The sequence below is a fragment of the Furipterus horrens genome, unplaced genomic scaffold, assembly GCF_987537825.1.
Source record: "Furipterus horrens unplaced genomic scaffold, mFurHor1.1.pri manual_scaffold_8, whole genome shotgun sequence".
In the NCBI taxonomy this organism is placed as follows: Eukaryota; Metazoa; Chordata; class Mammalia; order Chiroptera; family Furipteridae; genus Furipterus; species Furipterus horrens.
This window is the reverse complement of record NW_028327178.1, coordinates 29,521,704-29,536,514: the sequence shown is the minus strand read 5'-3', so window position 1 is coordinate 29,536,514 and position 14,811 is coordinate 29,521,704. Positions and strand designations below refer to the sequence as shown.

At 37.7% G+C, this 14,811-nt stretch overlaps 1 protein-coding gene across 2 annotated transcripts in view; it reads right to left on the bottom strand.

The window, feature by feature from the left end:
* The window catches only part of NOL4 (nucleolar protein 4), a 287,019-nt gene that overhangs the window by 80,612 nt on the left and 191,596 nt on the right, over positions 1-14,811 (bottom strand). Inside the window, exons 7-8 of one of the 2 annotated variants that reach the window (XM_090285116.1) lie at positions 4,306-4,485; positions 3,398-3,589 (exon numbers count right to left, since the gene is read on the bottom strand). In XM_090285116.1, the coding sequence (XP_090141242.1) occupies positions 3,398-3,589; positions 4,306-4,485 (372 nt within the window). The remainder of the gene's footprint in view (positions 1-3,397; positions 3,590-4,305; positions 4,486-14,811) is intronic. The other variant, XM_090285117.1, reaches the window with a different exon arrangement.

The window sequence follows — 14,811 nt, the reverse complement described above, 5'->3', positions numbered from 1 at the left end:
TCTTCAAAAATGTAGCTGAAGTAGTTTGCCATTGCCACACAATGCAATCAATAACAATTTGATATTTTTGTCTAAGGATTAGAGCTGTTTAACTCATTGGGTTTTTAAAACCTAATGAAAATTAGGACAATAGTCTAGATAAAACTTGTTATTTTTTTTTCATAATACATGCCCTTTTGTATTCAACATTGAGGATGCTATGATTTGAGATGTCTGGTAACAATTAACTAGTAATAATGTGAAAAATGTGTAGAAAGTATCATAATACAGTTATACATCATGCATTATAGAAAATATTTATAGTATTGACATAGAAATTTTGGCTGCTTGACCCATCAATATCTGTGTGGTCTTGATAATTCCAGTTAAATAAGAATGCATAAATATGTACTCTAATTATTGTAGGCAGTCAATTAAAAGTATTTGTGTTGAAATGTAAATTCTTTAGGGATAGGGTAGAATAACTAAACATGAATGGATTTTGTATTAATGACAGCAGAAAATCAGTCAATGTGAATGCCAAGATTCTCAAGTACAGTACTAAAATATGCTGCAATAAAGCACTTCTATGGGAATACGCCTTTGAATTTCTTAATTAAAGTCAACAGGAAACATATAATTCAGTATTTTATTCTACTTAAGTAGCCCCCCAGCTTAGACATCTCAAATCACTGGAAGAACTAAGTTTATTGAATGCCACTTCTATTTTATAATAGTCTCCTACCAAACAACCTTATACTTAACAATTCCATTTCAAAACTATATTAAAAATTAGGTTGCCTTATTGACTTGTTAAGTATTATAGAATACTTTGCATGTAAAAACAATAACATACTGAAAATAATACATTTATTCCATGTCTACACTAAACACAATGGAAAAAAATTTTTGTTTAATGTTTCAATTTTAAAAATACCTGTTGATATTACATTAAATTTAAAAATTATGATGGCTAAAGTATCCATGTACAATATTTAGTCATGATTACTATCTGTCCTACTCATGCCTTTCCCTATCTGTTCCAAATAAGGATGACAATTCAAAATGACACATAATCCTCTCCATGCTCCATGACAATGAAGTGATACATAAACCAAATAAAAATTCCAAGTGTCAGCTAGATGGTAGATTTAATTTTTTATTTCCAGTAGTCCATTATTGAGTGATATATAAAAAATGGGCTAAACTACAATATCAGTTTTCACCCAGGTTGTTCACTTAATTTAATTAATATAACTTCATTATATTAGGCCTTTTATTATATCTAAAGCATTTCACTTCCCACAACTTTCAATGAAGCATAATAATCAGGGAGCCTATTATATTTTCCTAATAGGTCAAATATCTCATCTGTTTCTCCTTATTACTTTGTATAATATTATGTCCATTATACATATATTGAATAAACAATATAAATTATTAAATTTAAACTTAGTAGCATTTTGTAAAGCATAAGATTAGTTTATAAAACATGACTTTGAAGTAGTTAATTTTTTGTTCTCTATGCATAGCACAGGGTTTACAACAAATATATGTTCAGTGAAGTAAATAAATACAATCAATGAAAAAAACCCATGAACATCTCAAATATGCCTTGGAGAAATTAAGAATTCTACATGACAATAATTTTTTTCTCTAAAATAATGATTAATAAAAAATTTGTACCATGAAAAATAACAAATTTTACCAAAGAGAAGAATCTAAATATTAAAAGATTAAAAAGAAGTAGTAATGCCAAATGCTGTTAAAATAAATAATATTAATACTTTATTGATACTAAAAGAGGAAACTACTCATTGTACTTTGTACTCTGAATGAGACATAATTTTAATTGAAATTTCATATCAACTGCTCAGTAGTCCTGAACAAGATTAAATGTCAATGCCAGGATTCTGGGTTTTTATGCCTGTTTAGCTATTCTTTTTTGTCTGTCATCTTTCTCCTATTGGGTAGGTGATAATTTTTAATAATTCAGAAATGGGGAAAATAGTTTTCAAGCATCTCTTCTCTCTCATGTCACACCTCTATTGTTATAATTCAGTTTGATCAGACACAGCTATGTCATTTTTATTTTGAAATGAATTTATGCACCATAGACTCCAATTTCAATGTACTTATTCTGAGAAGTAAGCAATTACTTAAATGGAGGGTTCTGTGCTTGTATAATGTAAATGTTTTGGTAAGCTTTTTTCAGATGATGAATTATGTAATATTTGATAGATAATATTTTCAGAGTTAATATCTATTCAGTGATTACTGTGTGTCAGAAATGGCTCGCAGAGTTTTATATGCAACAATTTATATAATTTTCAGAACTTTATAAATTAGGAATTATCATGTCTTGAGTACAAGAGGTTGACGTGACTTGCCCCCTGGGGACCAAACGTAGGCAGATGACTCCTTCTCTATAAGAACACTTTCCTTTTAAAAAATATTAAAATTATGTCATTTCATTTACACTTGAAAAATGATTTCTCATATATGACACCCTCTGAAATTTCTTCTGTCCACACCAACTCCTACCCCCTCACACCAAATAAACAAGAGGCACAGATCACAAACACAGAAAGTCTTGGCTTTAACAGAGCCAAGAGGGAAAAAAATATATATTTCAGAAAATGTCCAATACATTTCTGCTCACAAACATAAAAAAACAAAGAAATATAAAAATACATTGTAAACATATGCACTATTTATAGATGTAACAGAGAGCAAGGTGAAATAGAATCAAGTTAAAAAAAAAATGAAATCTGATTTGCACCCATAAGTAATCTAACATTGGTCTAAACTCATCTATCTATAAAGCCCAGCTGAATATAAGAGCTCATGTTACCGTCCATACATACACAGATAAGTTGAGGACAACAAAGCCTTGTTCTTCACATGAGGATTCTCATTCCCTGATCTTTATTTTTAAGGCTTGCTTTTTGTTAACCATTGGCATGAAAACAGTGTTATTTAGATGGATCCATCCATTTCCTTTCATTCCACAAACAGCTATTCTCACATGCCATCTAAAGCAACAACTGGAGCTTCAGTTCAAGACTTGATTAACCTTATAGCCACTTTAGTAGTAACAGAAAGAAAACAAACATGAATGAGATGCTGGTTCTCATGGGATTTTACTCATATCACCCTCATTTCTTATGTCGTGATATCATCTGGGCCTGTGAGCACTGTTTTCACAAGGTATTCCTCATGGAATAAACAAAGGAGGTAAATACTTCAGGGAGATGAGGAGGAGAAGGGGAAGAAAACAAACAAGCAAACAAGAACCCCTTTGACCTGACATTATGGAAAAAATAAAAAAGACACTAAGATGAAAAAAAAAATAGTGTCATGGTGTACATGTGGGGTTTTGATGGAATCTAGGGCTGTGTTTTCATTCAAAACTCACCATCTCAAAACCACTTCTTTTCATCCGCCTGCAGGACTTGAGGTAAGTACGGATGCGTTTTCTGGCACGCTCTTGATACTCAGGGAATTGTCGCCTGCATGAGTCAATGATAGCCTGGATCTTTTCTTTGGGCTGCTTAGAGATTGGGACCATTCGGTCCAAGTTTTCATCTACAAACAGCCTGACAAACATCTGTTGGCAAGAGGGAGACAGAGGAGAAGGGTTTGGAGGGCTGCTCTCTGCTATTCCTAGCTTTCTGTCTTGATTACTGATAGGAAAACACTTTTCTGGTTTATTCACTGGAGAACTTTGCAATGGAAAGCCAGAAATTTCAAGCAAACACCCTTTAAAGATTCTCTAAATGGTTGGATAAAAAGAGAGAGAAAGAGAAAGAGAGAAAGGCAGACAGACACAGACAGACAGAAAAGTATAGACTATTGTGTAGAAAAAAATCAGGAAGTAACAGTAGACTGTGACAATTAAGCACCCCATAAAATTCTCTTTTAAAGATAAAAACGACTGCTCCATTGCTACACTGCACAGTGTACTAATCACTGAACACAAACAACTGGCTTGTCATGCATAATTAGGGAAGCTGGGAAAGCGAGAGGTATAACTGATGACGGGCGAACTCTTCGGAGACATAAGCCGAGGCCCCCTTCCTCCACTGGGTAAACATGCATACTCACACAACACAACTCCAGTTCTCAGCTCACATTGGGCTTTAAAATTCTAAACAAAACACAGCAATTCTGGTGTCTGGTTGGCAAAGAGTGTTTCATGTACTTTTTAAATCCTTCTGTAAATTAAACAAACATGTGTCTAAAATATCCACGTGTACCAACAAGCAACAACATGAAAGTGAAGTGGTAACAATGGAGCCACACAGGCCGGGTGGCAGGACTCACATTAAAAGCTTTCAGCCGCTCTGCCTCGACACCATCTGTCTCGTTAACTTTCTCAGAATCGTCGTGGTCATCGTGATCATCTTCATCTTCGTCTCCTCTGTTTAGAGACAGGTCCTCAGCTCCTCTGTCTACACTCTCATTTTTGCCAGAGTCATAGCTTGAGTAGCTGTGTGCAGGAGACTGAAAAGAAAGGAGGACATGGCTGTTTTGAAAGGCATTGCACCCACACAGGCATTTTATGTTTCATTTCAACCCTTTCTCAAACGAAGTCTTGTTTAAATGAGTTGATAATTCTAGAGCTGTGGCTATCCTGATTTAAATCAAAATGAATTTAAATGAAATGAAAAAAAATTCATTTCCTCAGTCACCTTTCAAGTGCTTGATAGCCACATGGAACATTTCCCACCACTGTACAAAGTTTTACTGAATTTAGCTTTGTGAGAACAATGACTCTTTCCACTCAATATCTCTGTTCCAAAGAAAAGAAAAACCGACCTGTAATCAATTTTGCAAGAGAATCATTGAATCACAAGTTCTGCAAAATGGAAATGACCTCAAACTTTAGTTGGTCTAACTGCATTAGTTGTCTTTAAACAGATAAGGAAACTGAAGGGTGAATGTATTTGACTTGCCCAACATGGGCTATACAAAATAGCAGGAGAATAGGGTTGTTTTCTATATGACAAGATGCTTGAAAATTCATTTATACATTGTCTATGCGTCTGAAGATGGCACTAATTTTTTTTTTTTAGAAAAAAGTCACCAAGGTTCCTCCTAATCATCTGTCAAGCCCAGTGTTTCCTAGTGCAGAAGAGATGATGAATGCCAACCAAGACAATTTTCTCAAACTGACCACTGTATCCAAGACCAACCAAGGGTCCTGCTGTGGTATCTCCTACTCGTCTGTCAGCCCAGCATCTTCTCCTTTCAGAAACAGCCCCTTCTTTTCACCAAGTGAAAGTGGCAATGCTATGGGCATCAACCTTCTCTACCTCATATATATGTGCCTCAACTTCACATCCAGTGAAAAAAAACTTGCCTGTAACTGAAATTAGGTTGAAGCCAGCAGAGCTAAGCAGAACAGAAACAGTACTGACACATCATTTGAACATCTAGATATGACTGTGCTTGAAATGAACCCAAACACCCTTCAGAGTATGATACAATACATCATCCACCCCGCCTTTTATTTTGATTCAGTCTGACTTTTAGTCACTTATAATTGAGTCTGGAGTGGAATAGAAATCAATCATTATGAAGCCAGAGTAAAAACACAGATTTCACACATAATAATTTAGATACATGGGTGGCTCCAGATAAATAGATGATAGTATTTGTAAAAAGCAGCAGTTACCCTCAAATCTTTACCAACTAAAATCCTTCTGAAAGACCTTGACAATGAGAAATTTTAAATTAACAATGTTCAAAAATGCCTCCATGTAATGGTAACATATGTCCAACATGCTTTAATGATCACACTAATATAACTATAATCAGAGGATAAATAATAAAACTAGAATAGACAACTGACCTTGAAAGTAAAAATTTTTAAGTCAGCATATTTTTACAGTTTAAATCATTAAGAAGGTGAAATTATCTAATAATATAGAAGGCAAATATTCCATAAGTTTGAAAAATATACCATATAGAATATGTTTTTAAATGGCAAGGTGTAATATTTGGAAAATGTTATAACAGGCTTATCTGATTTAAAATATGCCAAGGTAATTTATTCTTTCCACACACCCTGTGAGACATGAATCAGCCATATTCTATAAATAGAATCCCTTGGAACCATAAAGGATTTATAGTCCTAGTCACTTAGGGTAAAGAAAGCCCATTTTTAAAGGCTTTGAGAATATGCAGTATCAAAATCTAAAGCACAATCAATGCTTTTATCCTCTACAATATCAACTAAAATTTTTGTAACTCTAAATTCTGTTTCTCAGGTGGAGTTTCATTTCTTGACCCTCTCACTGTGGAAGATCCAACTAGAGCATTCAAGGTCAATCAGATTAATTTCAATTTCTACAAAGATCCCCACTTCTCCCTCAGCCATTTGCTAAACTGTGAACTGATAATATATTGGGTTGGACAAAAAGTCTGTTTAGTTTTTTCTGTAAAATAAAAGACGTTTTTATTTTCACCAATAACTTTTTTGATTTGGATATTTTAAGTATGTCAGCTATCTCCCGCTACTGGCCTCTAGTGGGGGGAGGCCAGAGGTGCTGCTAAACATCTTCAAATAAAATAGCCTCACAGCAAAGAATTATGTGGCCAAAATGTCAATACTACCAAGGAACTTCGCAAACCACTTCTGGCATGCTCGATCAGCCACAGCACCTTCTCCATACACTGCACAAATCTTTTTTTGCATTTCCATCGTGTTTGTACCTTTCTTGAAATAATAAAGCATAATACGTTGAAAATGTTGTGTATTTACCTCCATCTTCAATATTAAAGTGGCTGCACAAAAATTCACCAAATTTGATAAGCTTTCTTTAAATGGATGCTAATGTGACAGCTGTCACAATACAATCTAACAAAATTGTTTCGAATGAAGTTAAAGGCAACTAAGCCCCACTAGAATCATCTTTTGGGAAAAAAAAAAAAAAGTTTTTAGCCAACCCAGTACTATGGCATTTGAAACAAGGTTGAACATCTCTGTTGCTCTCTACTTTTCTTCTGTGTTAATTTGCGTTTTCCTGCAGGCTAGACTGAGAGAGGCATCAATACATATCCTCCCACATTTCCCCTCATACCATCCAGGATATGTGCTCTACAGAGTTGGCATTCAAGATTAGTTTTCCTTTTTCTACAAAACTGTTTGGTCTTTTAAAAAAGAGAGAGAGAGAGAGAGAGAGAGAGAGAGAGAGAGAGAGAGAGAGAGAGAGAGAGAGAGAGAGAGAGAGAGAGAATGAGGATTTGCCACATACCGAGGGAAAAGATTTGCAAAAGACACATCTAATAAAGGACTGCTATTCAAAATATACAAAGAGCACTAAAAATTCAACAAAAGAAACAACCACATTAAAAATGGACCAAAGACCTTAAGATATACTTTACCAAGAAGATATACAAATGACAAATAAGCCTATGAGAAGATGCTCCACATCCTAAGTCATCAAGGAAAAGCAAATTAAAACAATAATGAGATAAGATACCACTCCAGATCTATTAGGATGGCCAAAGTCTGGAACACTGACAATGACTGAACATTTAGTAAATACTAATGTAAGAAACTGTCCACATTTGCTAGAGACCCAAATGAGGCATCAAAGAATAAAGGGATGAAATGACATGGATATTTGGAATGTGCTTTAAAACACTACAGGAAAAAAAATTAAAAAGCAAATGTGAAAAGTCTAATCACTTAAACTTGGGTAATAGGTACTAATTCAATGTATAATATAGTCTCTGTTTTTAAATGTAAACTTTCAAATTAAATTTTAAAATGTATAAATTTTGTGATGTTTGGCATCTCCTCCAGTGCAAATATTTTTTCATGACAACCACTTACTTAATATTCAAAAGTGCTTATTTCATGCTTAGAACATTGTTCTAGTCTCATAGAATTAAATGAATTCTAGTTTTGTGAGGCCTGAAAGTTATAAAATTTGGAGAAAGGGCTTATTTGAAAAATTAAATAAAAATATTTATTTAAATTGAGAAAAAGCACAAATGATAAGATTTGAAAAAGTTTATAAATGCTACAAAAATCCAGAAAAATATTATTTTAAAAATTAATTCCCTGATCCATCTCTATAATACTGTGTTCTTTCCAAATTTATTGGCTTCATGCCCTTTGATTATTTCTTCAAATGCCAATGCTTTTGTATTACCATGGTCTATAGAGAAAAATAAAAAAATTATTCAGCCTTTAGCTTGTTTGATAGGAATCTGTCCTTAATTGTTGATAATTTAGAAAGTTTTCTTTGTGCCTCAAATTAATTATTTCTAATGTCATGCAAATTGTTATATTGTTCTCAGTTTGGGGGAACATGTCGTCGTCGTCGTGGGCAGCCGTCCATCTCGAGAGACGATGGCGTAGCTTCTTGAGAGTCTATCTGCACCGCCGAGAATGGCTGTGCAGTCCGACTCGGGAGTGACAATCCCTGCCGCACTTGTTACAGGTGAAGGCAGATGGCCGTTGTTGCTGCTGTTGACGCTGCTTCCGCCTCGATCTTTTCTGGACCGCCTCCTCGTTGCGCGCAGCCTCTGCACGTGACGTACCTTGCCTGACCTCGAGCCTTCAGGCTAGGCGGTCGTCTGCTTGAACTTCCCATGTGTTGAGATTGATGGAGCATTGTGTCATGTCCTTTTTGCAGATGTCTTTGAACCGCAGTTTTGGGTGCCCTGTCATCCTCTTGCCTTCTGCTAGCTCGCCGTAGAGGAGGTCTTTGGGGATACGGCCTGCATCCATTCTTTTGACATGGCCGAGCCACCTGAGGCGTCTCTCACTAAGAACTGCATGCAAACTGCTCATGTTGGCTCGCTTCAGCACCTCGGTGTTGGGGACCTTATCCTGCCAGGTGACATGCAGGACACGTCGCAGGCACCTCATGTGGAAGCTGTTAAGTTTCCTTTCGTGCCTTGCGTAGGTGGTCCACGTCTCGCTGCCATAGAGGAGAGTGCTGAGCACGCAGGCTTGGTAGATGCGCAGTCTGGTTTTCTCAGTGAGGCTGGAATTGTTCCACGCTCGCCGGTTCAGTTTGGCCATAACTGTGGCTGCCCTGGCGATTCTCCGATTGACCTCCAAGTCGACTGACAGAGAGCTCGAGATGGTGGACCCGAGGTAAGTGAAATCGTTGACAACCTCCAGGGTGTATCCGTCGATGGTGATGCACGGGGGAGTCCCCGTGCCTTGAGCCATAACGTTCGTCTTCGTCAGGCTGATGGCTAGTCCGAACTCCTTGCATGCGTGGGAAAGGCAAGTGACTAACTGCTGGAGTCCCTCTTCGGAGTATGATGTCAAGGCTGTGTCGTCGGCGAAGAGCAACTCACGGATGAGCACCTCTTTGACTTTGGTCTTGGCTCGTAGACGGGCCAGGTTGTAGAGCTTGCCATCGGATCTGGTGTGAATGAAGACACCCTCGCTGCAGTCCTTAAAGGCGTATTGGAGGAGCATGGAGAAGAAGATTCCGAACAGCATAGGCACGAGGACGCAGCCCTGCTTTACTCCGCTGCTGACTGGGAAGGCCTCAGAGGTTGCGCCGTTGTAGGACACCGTGCTGTGCATGTTGTCGTGAAAGGACATGATCACAGCAAGCAGATGTGGTGGACAGCCAATCTTCCGTAGCAAGCTGAAGAGTCCGCTTTGACTGACCAGATCAAACGCCTTCGTGAGGTCGATAAAGGCGAGGTAGAGTGGTTTATGCTGCTCGTGACACTTCTCCTGCAGCTGGCGTAGGGAGAAGATCATGTCCACTGTTGATCGGCCAGCTCTGAAGCCACACTGGGACTCTGGGTAGACGCGGGAAGCAAGGGTCTGCAGGTGGGCAAGAGCAACCTGGGCGAATACTTTGCCGACGACGCTGAGGAGAGAGATGCCCCGGTAGTTGTTGCAGTCGCTGCGGTCTCCTTTGTTCTTGTGCATGGTGATAATGTTGGCGTCTCTCATATCCTGGGGGATGTAACCCTCCTTCCAGCAGAGACAGAGTAGATGGTGGAGCGGCTGTAGCAGGACTGGTTTCCCACTCTTTAGGATTTCTGGAGGGATTCCGTCGCTTCCTGGTGCTTTCCCGCAAGCGAGGCGGTCGATGGCTTTGCCGACCTCTGCCGCAGTAGGTGGGGTGTCTAGCTCCTCCATGACTGATAGGTCTGGGATGGCGTTAAGAGCAGTGTCTGTTACGGTGTTCTTCGTTGCGTACAGCTCGAGGTAGTGCTCGGTCCACCGCCGCATTTGCTGTTCCTGGTCAGTGATGACCTCACCTGTCTTGGACTTAAGGGGGGAGATCTTGGAGGGGATTGGGCCTGTTGCCTTCTTGATACCCTCATACATTCCTCGTGCGTTGCCTATATCGGCGGCTTCCTGGATGCTTCTGCACAGGTTTAGCCAATAGGTGTTGGCACAGTGGCGGGCGGCCTTCTGGACTTTGTTCCTGGCAGCCCGTAGAGCTTGAAGTGTACTGGGAGTGGGCGTGGCCTTGTAAGCCAGTAGGGCCTTCCTCTTAGCCTCGATCACGGGTTCCATTTCTTCCCAGTGAGCCTCGTACCAGTCAGCGTTCTTCCGCTCTTTCTTCCCGTAAGCAATAATGGCGGAGTTGTATATGGGAACATGTAATCAAGTTCTTTTCATGTCTGAACCATTAATTTTTCATTCATTTCAAGTTTTCCTGAGAAGTGACCAATGTCTTTATTAAAATGGTATTTGTAAGTGTTGTTTGCTTCATTGCTATAAGTTTTTTCTAATACAATCTGAAACCTACATTTTCTCCCAACCTGTTAATATACTTCATCCTCTTCATTAATTGTGTATTTCTTTTTCCTAAAGAAATACTGTTTTTACTAAGATCTGAAAAGTTATTACAAATCACTTCTTAGTGGCAGAATAACAAGACCTATTGATTTCACCTTCATTTTAATTTTTTTGTATTTTATTAATATTTTATCTGAGTTTTCTCTCAACCTTTCATTAAATAAAAACCAAATGAGATAGTCTTCACATATTTCCAAATTAGGAATCTGTAAGTTCTCATTTTACCCAAAAGATTTTTCCACATGACAGTTAAAATGTCACATTCCACTGTGTGAAGGGTACACAGTTGTTTCTGTATTATTACTTACAACTGTATGTGAATCAGCAATTATCCATTTCTATAACCATGTAGTGTTATTTGTTATTTGGCTTCCTGATTTACCAGTTTTCCATTGTGTATACACCTTTCCATAATTTAGATTAATTCTTCTAAAACAGTTTTAGATAAGTCATAGTTGACATTTCATTTTCACATTTTCAAGTGGTTGTCCAAAACTGAACTAAATTTAACAATTACTTTGAAGATTCTCATGAAACTTTTATTTGAAAATTATTCCATTTAATCATAACCTCTAAGGGAAATATCTCTCACTTAATAGTTTTAAAACCACAGTTACCTTTTTTGGTGCTTCAAAATGATTAACTAAACATTTTTTCAAGTCTGTTGTTCCACATACAGTTTGGCTAGCACAGTGGTTCTCTCATTTTGGCATGCAACAGAATAACCCCAAGGATTTGTTAAAACATCGATACTGGCCAGACCCCATTCAGTGGTCTGGAGCAGGGCCCAAGAATTTTGATAACTAACACATGCACAGATGAGGCAGATGCTGCTAGTCTTAGTCTATTTGTGCTGCTATAACAAAAATACACTAGAATGAGTAGCTTAACAGACATGTATGTCATAGTTCTGGAGCCTGGGAAGTCCAAGATCAAGAAGCCAGCAGATTCAATGTCTGATGAGGACTTGTTTCCTGGTTTATAGATGGCCATTTTTTCCCTGTGCCCTCAGAGGGTAGAAGGGGCAAAAGAACTCACTGGGGTCCTTTTTATAAGGGTATTAATTGCATCCTTGAAGGCTTCGCCCTCATGGCCTAATCCCCTTCCAAAAATCCCACCTCCTAATACCATAACAGTAGGGTTAGAATTTCAACATACAGATTTCAGGGGGACACAAGCATTCATTCCATAACAATGTAGGTCTGGGGCATGTGCTTTGAAAAGCTAGCATAGTTTTATTTTATTTTTGTGTAATTCAAAATAACCAGAACCATTATGAGCTCCAGGGAACCTTCATAACCTTTAAGATTTTTAAATATATTTATACATTCTATAAACTCAGATATGTAATCTCTTTCTTGTTCAAAATAGCTTACCAGTCAAACAATACATGTGACCTTTGGTTTTCAAATAAACTGGCATCTCATATCAGTTTGACAGACTCCTTCCATTTTTTTCCATAAAATGTTTACAAATAATCTGTTTTTTTCATTAACATTCTGCTGAATCTCTATAAAAAATTGATCAAGATTTTGGGGAAAACAACTTTACTTTTTATTGAATGGTATTGAAAGATATCAATTTATCCTATGAGGCCAAAATGTGATATTATGGTAATTATCAAAGTCAAAATGAAACAGCTGTTGACAATTCTGTGTATTCTGTTGACCTAACAAATTGTTTTTCTTTACAATAGCATTAATCTTCACTTTGTTCTGCTGTTTCCTGTTAGGAAGTCTTGAACCTCATCATCACCTTTATCTCTCCTGCTGTTTTCACCATTCACATTCTCTTGGTTGTCATCATTCTTTCCCTTATCTTCATATTTTGATCATGAGAATTTATTTTTAACAACAGTTTTGACATGCTGACATTTTAAAGCTTCTGCTAATGTTTCACTTTGTTTTGGGGTTTATATAAATCACTTCTTTCTCTTCATGCATAAATTGTGAAATGACCAAGAATGCTAAAGAAATATATAAAATTAATCTAAAATTAAGGCCTATATATTTCTAAACCACTTCTGTTATTTTGAGCTAAATGATAGTATGATTACATCATCCTTATACTATATACATTGAGTTATTTATGAATCTATATAGAAGTTTAGTTACTCGACAAATTATTTCTTTAAGCCATTTTATACTGTTAATGGCAATTCTGCATGCCTCCTCTTCTGGAACTTCGAACCTCATCTGGAAAGACTGTATACTTGATGCAGTACACTAAAATGTAATTTGATAGGAAAAATGCATAAAACAAGTTCCTTCACATGTAGATGTATTAGATATTTTCAGATCTGCTAGAGGTATATTATCACACAAACAAAATAATTCAGATAAAGTTTATTTTGTGGGATTCACATAAAGAAAAAAATGTGTTTATTGAGTATATTATTCAAATGACAGACCTGTAATTTTGACTAGGTGGAAGAAGCAAATTTCCTTTTCTAATTTTACAAATATGAGTAAAAGAATACCCAACATTCTAAATTGTGACTAATAAACAGTTCAATCTCTGTCCATCCTGTCTTCATTTCCCATATAGTTCTGGTGCCAGGATATGTGGCTATACCCACCTTAGGGCATAACACCAGGGCAGTTGGTGTACGGATTATTCCTGGGAGCTCTTCCTACACTGGCTTGGCTAGCAGTGACTCTAAGGCACCAGAAGTGATGGGGATCTCTAATTTTCTTCCATCATTTTATAGGAAACTGTTTTAGGTGTGGTAACTTTATAGTTTAATATAGCTAATACAATGCCATGAGGAAAAATGGACATTATCTAGTGATTCTCAACTTGAAAACTGGTTACATCAATGAAATTGTGAGTTTCCTTTTTTATAGAGGAAGGGCCGATTTTCAGTTTACTAAGGAGAGTTGCACTGAATGGAGTAGGAAAGCATTTTTATTTCTTAGAAGAGTACGTGATATTGTGTGAACTAAAAGAAAAAAAATGGTACACATTTGTCCTTTTTTGCTATTTTTGAGGATGCCCCCTTCTTATGAGCAGAGCCCACCTTCCAACACAGAAGTTTAAAATGCCTACATTATGGTTGCGGGGACACTCGCCCCAGACTTCACCCATTGGGTGTACCTAAAATAATTTAGAAATGTAAAGAAATAAAGACCCTTTGGAATCCATTTTGGCTGGGATGGTGGCCAGATGGCAGCTAGACAAGGTCTGTCCAGAATTCATCCATGTAATATGAAAAATAGAGACATTTATTGAAAATTCAAGAAACATTGTACATAGGAACAATGCCTCAGTCCCCTTCAAAGTAGGCATTTGGGACCTCACAAAGTTCTCCCAATGCCCATCAGCTGCCCCACTGTATTTTCCTGAATCTCACTGATGCTCTGAAATCTCTTCCCTTGTAAAGGTGATTTTAGTTTTAGTAAAAGCTAGAAGTTGCAGGGTACCAAATCTGGGCTATAGCAGGGCTGAGTCACCTGGATGATTTAATGTTTCAACAAAATACTCAGCATGAGAAAACTGCTCCCTTGAAGAAGCAGCGTGGCGCCTTGCCCTTGCTTGCAATAAAGAAGGAAACCTGCCCTGGCTGGTGTGGCTGAATGGATTGAGCACCAAACTGCGAACTGCAAGGTCTCTGGTTTGACTCTCGGTAGGGCACATGTCTGGGTTGTGGGTCAGGTCACCGGTTGGGGAGGATTGCGGGGTAAGGGGTGCGAGAGGCAGCCAATTGGTGTTTCTCTTCCTCTCTTTCTCCTGCCCTTCCCTTCTCTTTAAAAAAGAAATAAAATCTTTCAAAAAAAAAAAAAAATACTCAGCATGAGACATGATACATGAGCAGGTGCATTGTCGTGATGAAGCTGCTAATCACCAACTGCCCAGAGCTGCAGCCTTCTGAATCACCCAAATAGTTTCCACAGAGGAATGTTCAAACTTCACACAAAATCTGAGGTAGATTTGTTGCTCTGCTCATTCATGCTACAAAGCACACATGCTCACGCAATGGTGTCTACCACCCCCACTGACTAGTACGGTGAAGTCATCATTCTTCACAC